The sequence below is a fragment of the Nesoenas mayeri genome (genome assembly GCF_963082525.1).
Source record: "Nesoenas mayeri genome assembly, chromosome: 7".
NCBI lineage: Eukaryota > Metazoa > Chordata > Aves > Columbiformes > Columbidae > Nesoenas > Nesoenas mayeri.
The window spans coordinates 22651104-22659313 of NC_137551.1; the positions used below are offsets into that span (position 1 = coordinate 22651104).

The 8210-nt window shown below is 43.0% G+C and overlaps 1 protein-coding gene across 1 annotated transcript; it reads left to right on the forward strand.

The window, feature by feature from the left end:
* Window positions 1–379: 379 nt before the first annotated feature.
* LOC308042645 (cytochrome P450 2H1-like) lies at window positions 380–7889 on the forward strand (the record flags this gene model as incomplete). The annotated part of the gene is made up of 9 exons (XM_080348232.1): window positions 380–553; window positions 890–1052; window positions 1830–1979; window positions 4376–4536; window positions 4929–5105; window positions 5537–5678; window positions 5969–6156; window positions 6486–6627; window positions 7732–7889. The coding sequence occupies 9 exons, from the start codon at window positions 380–382 to the stop codon at window positions 7887–7889; spliced, it is 1455 nt and encodes a 484-aa protein (XP_080204358.1).
* Between the last annotated feature and the right edge of the window lie 321 nt (window positions 7890–8210).

Here is an 8210-nt window from a genome sequence, read left to right on the forward strand (position 1 = left end):
GATATGTGCCTGGATACTAGAAGGGCTGGCAGATGTCAATCTATGCATGAGAGCAAACAGCAAGAGTTTAAGCACACACATAGCAGGTACACCTTAAATATTTCTGCATTTTGAGTTTGTTTAACAGCATTAGAACATTACTTCTTTAGTCCTACAGGAAAAAAAGTCCTAGCAAAACACAAGCTGGGGAGCTCATCCCTAGTTCATTCATTCTTATCTTGAACAGATTAATAAGTAATCTCATTTCTCAGCAGGAATAAGGAGGGACTATTGGCTGTTTTCAGTTATGTGCTTTGATATGACAGCATATAAATAAGCAGGGATCTACAGATCCAATATTAGGCTCTTCTGACACTTGACTTCTCACCCTCAACCCACCATGGAGCTTCTGGGAACGACCACTATTTTCTTGCTGGTCTGCATCTCTTGCCTTCCTCTCTTTACCACATGGAGAAGCACATCGCGAAAACAGAAGCAGCCTCCTGGTCCCACCACGCTCCCCATTGTTGGAAACATCCTCCAGCTGAACCTGGAGACTTTAGGGACAGCTGTGGTGTCTTTGTTTTCAAAATCCCTTTAGGCACTTGCTTTTGAGCCTCTGTTATCTGTTATCCACAAAAGGCATTCTCAGCCCTCTGAAGAACTATATCCTTTTCTGGGATTTGGACTTAACACCTCACCTTTCCATTCATGTCCTCTAATTCTTGCACTATTTACTCTACCCCTGGCTGTAATTCACAGTTGAAAGATCTCTGCGCTGCTGCTAATTTATGTCACATCTCAGCGATGTTGGGACAGTGGCATCACCCCTCAGACTTCTTCCCTTCAAACTTCTTTTCATGTGATTAACATTAAGACATGTTGTTCTCTGTGTTCCTCTTTCCTACAGCTCAGCAAGGAGTATGGTTCTGTTTTCACCATATATTTAGGCCCACTAAAGGTTGTGGTGCTGTATGGTTACGATGTGGTGAAAGAAGCTCTGATTGATCAGGGAGATGACTTTAGTGGAAGAGGCAATCTACCACTGATTAAAAAACTCTTAAAAGGAAAAGGTATGGCCCTGGCAATGTGGCATACAAAGCATAGAAAGCTCATCCTTCAGTGTTTCAGGAGCAAAGCTGAGAGGGCAGTGGAGGAGGGAATGGTGAATTTTATAAATCACATTAATTCATACAAATGCAGTGAAAGACTAAATGCCCAACTCTTTACTTGGATCCTTGAGTAAATGGGACCCCTGGAGAAAAACCCAAGGTCCCAGGTTGGCTTCAATGAGTGAATTTCTATTTTCAGCATGCTCCAAATTCTGGCTAAAACTTAGTTCATTAAATGTGCCTCTAAGATCTTACGTTTATTCTCCCATTTTAAAAATATTGACAATAAATGTACAGCTAAGGAATCAGCACAATAAAAGTCCACAGCACTACAAAGATGCAATAATATAGGCTGTGCCAGCAAGGGCCACATTCAAGATTAGGCCCTGAGGTTATTCACCCTGGTAGTTCCCAGGATGGCATTTATCTGGGTAAACAGTACTTATTCCATATGCTTGTGGTCAAGATCAATTCAGTACCAGTGTTACCTTCTTGTTTACATCCTAACCTAGTTTTTCTTATTCTGGGAATAAATTGATCCATATGCTGTGACATATGGATCAGATTTGACACCAGCAGAATTGCAGAGAAGTTACATTTCTAGGCATATAGCAATTGCAGTGTAACTTCACAAAGAGGTGTCTTTGCATGTTGAGTACTTCTTCTGTAGCATCCCATTCAGGGAAAACAAAAACACAGTGTTTGCTCATGGAGGTCTATTTTTCCTTCCTGTGTCAGGTGTTGCGACCAGCAATGGGGAGACCTGGAAGCAGCTCCAACGATTTACACTCACCACCCTGCGCGATTTTGGGATGGGGAGGAAGAGCATCGAGGAGCGAATCCAGGAGGAAGCTCATTTTCTGGTGGAGCGGATCAGGAGCACACGTGGTAGGACATGGAGTTTGCACGTGCTGGGAAACTCTGCATGTCTGCAATGAGACAATGAGGGCTGTAGGGCTCTGTCACAGTCTATTCAGTGATGGACTTGTGATGGTTCATTTACCTTCATCTCAAAGCACAAAGTTAAGGCAACCAAAATGCCAAGGTGTTATAATTCATTCAAACAGTGTTGCTTTATTATTTTGCCTGTAAAGTGGCACACAATATCGAGAATGTAGAGAAAAGGGAAAGAAAAAGAAAAAGCGAAAGAAAAAAGAAAAAGGTGGAAATGAGCATTTTGATTACCACCACTGAATCCCAGAGGTGTCCCTCTGGTCTCCAGTCCTGTAGAGTCCTGTCGGTCTTGCATTGTGATCTGGGTTCCTCTGGTGGGAAGATCTTAACAATGTCCAGTCGGGAGTCATCTTTTATGTTTCTTCACCCCACCTTGCTTCCATTGTTTGAGGCCAATCTCTGCCTTTGTTTCTCAATCCAGGCTTAACTGCATAGGCCCGAAAAGTCCCCGCTTTGCTTGCCAGGGCCCATCTGCGCCTGCATTGCCTCTCATTCAGGGATCTCTTCCTGGCCCGTTGGGTGACCTCAGGACCCTTGGCAAGCTTCTGGGCATACTCTTCTTCATTGGCCTTTGTTTCAGGGAGGAGGTGGCGGTTAGTTTGGCTGAGGCAGCAGGTGAAGTCCATACAGCAGCCATTGTTCATTGTAGCCCCCCAGGTTGGAGAGACCTGTGCAACACAATTCATCTCCTCAGGCCTCTCTCCAAGTCATTATCTGTCTGTTCTTTCTGTAAGGGCTTCGGTTCTCCTAGTCCCTGATGGCGAATGTTTCAGGCAAATACTCTTCCATCTTCAGACTGACTCTTAGAGGCTGTTTGACCAAATCTATGACCCAAGAAGTGGACATGTGGCTGCTGTTTCTGCTCCTTGCTCCAATAGGCAAAGTTATCACTGCTGGATGTGAGTCAGTCAAAGGCTCTGGGACATTAAGGAGGGATAAATATGGAAGACTAGTGTTGGGAAGCAGCCTTTATCCTGTTCTGCTTGAGGAACAAGACAGGAAGTGGTAAAGGGAATGGCTTGGCCCCAAAGCTGAGGGTTTAGTGAATTCAGCCATGGAGATGGGGCTGGACACTGCCACATAACCTCCCAGTGTCAGTGGGGGCTGTGCAATGGGAACAGGGACTATAAGCTGCTTGTGAAGGCAGAGTGTGATGCATTTTCTCGTACTATATAAGACAATGTTACTTCCAAGCATTTCCCCTGAGAGTGGCACAGTACCGGCCCGGACCACAGGCTTCCTTTCCACAGTGTGAGCTTATTCTGCCAAGGGGAAAAAGCAGATGGATGTCAAAGGATGCTGAAGGGTCACTGTCTCCTATGAGCCACTAGAAGATTTAGTCTGATTTCAGAGATAAACATTCCTGCTACAAAGCAGGGAAAACACTCTCACCTCCATTGCTCGTATCTTTTCACTAGCACAATAACACAGTCTTTCCTAAGTCCTACTGAAAGCCTTCATCTCTGCCTCACCTTGTTACAGCATCTTTTACTGTGTACTAAAAAGCTTTGCAAGCACGATACATACAATCGAAAAGTATAAAGTCCTTATTTAATCTTAATGCAAATAAGAAACATTAATAGCTAGGACTAGTTATCTACTAGGCTCAGCGTGAACATATCAGCTCTGATGAGACATCTGCTGAGTCCTCAATGGCCAGGGAGGCATCAGTGCTGGCAAGTTGCCATTTTCTGAGTCCTTGTTCTTCTTTTAGGATTTTAACCCTTTTTATGTTGTTGTTTCTCCTCTTAAAACCTTGAGATGAACTCTGTCATTGCCTGCAATTAAAACTTTCCACTCTTTCTTTTTTGGTCCGATCTCATTTTTTTTTCCTCTGTTGTCCTCTTTTTTCTGTAGTCCTCTTCTTAGAAGCTTATGTAGCTGTGCTATCAAAACTAGACTTTGATCACAGGCATTGGAATCCCTAGGATAGGGTTACACAGCTGACGTTACGGTATTAGAGTTCACAAACAAGTTGTGATAACCTAAAGACAGGGCTCAGGCAAAGTCCTGATGGTTTCATTGGGAATCGTTAGGCCATTTCTAATTGGCAGTCTATAAGGGGGACAGGCATGTGTCAGTTGAAGAGGAACTAAGCCACTCAGACCAATGACCTGAGAACAGGACAAAAGAGACACTGAAACCATTCAAACAGGGAAGTTAGGTCACTTCAAGCACAGAACAACACATCAGACAAGCCCTTCACCATCCTTTCAAAGGACTCTCAAACTCTGGATCTCAAGAGGATGCAAAACTTCCCTGCAGTGTCAGAGAAGGGGATGATGCCTGAAATACTGAAAGCAAAATAACCTTTGTTGCTTTTGTTCCAGCACAGCCCTTCAACCCTGCCAACATCCTAGTCCACGCTGTTGCCAACATCATCTCCTCCATCATCTTTGGGGATCGGTTTGACTATGAGGATAAAAAGTTTTTAGCTTTAATTGACTTGCTGAATGAAAACAATGAGCTCCAGTCCACTCTACAAGTACAGGTGTGTACAGTTTTATATAAATAATAGATATGTTAAGTATTATAATATTGTCTTGATGAATACTTATCCATCTTCAAGTGGAGTAGATATTAATAAATTTTTGAAAGCCAAAAAGGCAGTTAAATAACCTATTCCTGTTAGATTTTTTCTTTGTCTTATGGAATTGTCATTTTATGTCCAAAGAACAGTATCAGTTCAAAAGTTTCCGAGGTGGAGTCTATCCTTGAATAGAGTGAAACCAGAAAGTAAAAGGCATTAAAATCCAGTTGAATAATACAGACCTACTCTTCCAAAAGTCTTCACTTGCCCCATTTTAATAGATACATTTAGGGGAACATTGTATTGTATCCACATTAATCAGAATGTGCTTTTCCATCGTTTTATTCTTACAGATATACAATTTCTTCCCAACTCTCATGGATTATTTACCTGGGCCTCATCAAAAACTGTTTGAAAATACTGAAAAATTTTACAAATTTACTTTAGGAATCATAGCAGAACACCAGCAAACCCTGGATCCCACTTGTCCTCGTGATTTTATTGATGCTTTTCTTAACAAAATGGAACAGGTAATGTAAGAGCAAGAGATTTCTTGGATTATAACAAAACCACTGCTTGAATCCCAGCTTCTTTTCAGTTGTGGCAGGGCACAGGGCTTTTGCAAATTCAGAAGGGAACTTGCTTTTCTTGGCACATCAGCTTCATTCTAGCCTATTTTCTTATTAAGAATTTTTAAAGGCAGAATTAAGAGTACCAGTTAAAGTTCAGAATGTTGAAGACGAATCTGGTTGATGTAATTCAATGCTCCTCCCAGATTAAAAAAGGTTCATAATATTATGTAGTAAAAGTACCATAAATGCTGCTGTTCTGGAGAATGAGTGTCATATTTTTGAAAATATATTAGATGTGTTTAAAAACATACATTGTGGGTACAGAAGATTCCTTTTTAAACGACAGCTTAACTTTGTCATTCTAAACATTCTTCCAAATCTTCCTCCAGGAGAAAGGGAACAGTCACTCAGAATTCACCACTGAGACCTTGAGCAGAACCACACTCGACTTGTTCCTTGCAGGAACAGGGACCACCAGCATCACACTGAGACATGGACTTCTGATTCTCCAGAAATACCCAGAGATAGTAGGTAATAGAAAAGGAAATAAAGAAGTTAAACTTTTTAATAGGTCCTGGGATTCATTTGGACACTTCCAGTCACTGCCCTATGTGGCAATTTTCCCCATCCCAAGGAAAAATATATTTGCAGTGTAGAAATGTCTATTAGTCTTGGTTACACTCACAGGGGAGAGATATCAGTAGTAAGTACAGTCGTGTATTCCTGCTGCTCTAAAAGCAAGTTTTGCGGTAGATATGGGGAGGGATTTAGGCAAAGAGATGGAGAACTTGTCCATTTAACACTCACTTCTCTCCTAACAGAGAGAATGCAAAAGGAGATTGACTGTGTGATTGGCCGAGACCGAAGCCCCTGCATGGCAGATCGGAGCCGGATGCCCTACACAGATGCTGTGGCCCATGAAATCCAGAGATTTATTGATTTCCTTCCATCTAACGTCCCACGTAGTGTGATCAAGGACATCAAGTTCAGAGACTATTTTATCCCCAAGGTCTGTTCCACTGTTTCTGAGAAACGTCATAATCTCTTGAGAACAATAATGCGCACTATTCATTGTATGGTGTTTGATTTTCAAAAACAATGAAATGAGAAAAACAGTTGGAATAATTTTGTTTGAAAAGGGATTCTGGAAGTTATTGAGCCTTTTCATCGTCTATGTGAAGAGAAGATAGAGTTTTCTATTTTTTTTCACATACATGTATTCATTAAATATTCATTTGAAGCTGATTCAACTCTGACTACCCTTCTATTCAGCTCCGGGAATTTCTCAATGCTGCTTTGCTTTAGCATGTCTCCATTTTCTTCTCTTTCTTAACTCAGGACACGATGATATTCCCAATGCTGAGTTCTGTCTTATATGATAGCAAGGAATTTCCAAATCCGGAAAAATTTGACCCAGGACATTTTCTGAATGCGAATGGTACCTTTAGAAAGAGTGACTACTTCATGCCATTTTCTGCAGGTAAGACCTCTCTCTATTTCAGACCTTGGACTATCCTCTCCTAGAATCTCTCTGAGGATTTTAGTGCCTCCCTCACCACAGTCAGTACAGCGATGTCTGCTGATCTGTTACACTCGTCATTTCTGGGCAGCTTGAAGCCCTGTACTACAGTCTCCACTGACTTCCTTGTTTAGCAATCACAGAAGCTACTCCAATGCGCTCTTCAGGAAGAGATGTGTGGAGTGGGACTCAGCCAGGCAACTTGTCCCTCTGCAAAATTAGCACCAAACAGCAGAACGTGAGAAAATGAAGCCTTCAAATTGGCTTTGCCCACTAAGCACTCTCATTGTTCTGGACACTTAGCCCCTAGTTTCATTCATTTGCCTCCCCAAAATGCGGCAGTGCTGCCTCTCCATTCCGAGATGTATGAACTTTCATGGAGCAGTGCTCCTATTTGTCCAGATCCCTCTGCAGGGCCTTTCTGCCCTCAAGAGTGTCAACAGCTCCCCCCAATTTTGGGTCATCAGCAAACTTACTAAGCAATCCCTCAAGTCCTGTGTCTAAGTCATTTACGAAGACATTGAAGAGTGCTGGCCCTATGACGGATCCCTGCGGAACCCCGCTAGTGACTGGTCGTCAGCCCGACATAACCCCATTTACTAGAACCCTTTGAGCCCGGCCCATCAGATGATTGCTCACCCACTGCATTGTGTGTTTACCCAGCTGTGTGCTGAACATCTTGCCTATAGTTGCTGGGGTCATCCCTGTTGACCCTCTTGCAGATTGGGACAATGTTTGCCAGCTTCCAGTCTTCTGGGACCTCCCCAGATTCCCAACAGCATAGAAAAATCACAGAGACAGGTCTCGCTATGACATTAGGCAGCTCTTTAAGCACCCTCGGATGAATCCCATTAGGTCCCATCAACTTATAGGGATCTAGCTGGAGTAGCAGATTCCATACAAGTTCCAGATTGATTGGGAGTTTATTGTTCTCACAGCCTCGGTTTTCCGAGGCATGTACTGAGCCCAAACCAACTCTGAACATAGGACCATATTTCTTCCTGAGCATAAACAATTTTACAGAAAAAGAACATTGCTTTTAATGTACCTCTCTGCTTCCTCTAGAACTTCTCATGGACTCTCCAGGTGAAATGTTTGAGCAGCAACCAAATGGTGCCTCTGCTTTTGGACTATATGTTTCCCCAGTACAGCGCTGTCCACAGACACCCTGTGATGTCTCTTCTGTGGTGCTGCCCTCCAAGGACCTGCCATCCTTGCCATGATTTGGATTCTGCCAGTTCTCTACTCAGCCCATTCTGAGGACTTATGGACATATCCACATAGTACTACGCTGAAACTTGGATGACTTCAGAATCACCTGTTAGAGCAGCTGGGCAGAGAGCCAGAGTACAGGGCCAGCTGCAGCCCTGCAGTGGAGAACAATCCCTTCACGTGCCAGCATCTGCTCGGTGCCTCTGGCACCATCTTCCCAGAAACTGCTGGGAATTGAAGAGATCACTCAGCTGGAGGATTAGTGCTCGTGTTTCAATCCTAGAACAACCTGCCTTGGAAAGCATTTCAGTGGCTGGTCAGCTCTAGATAAT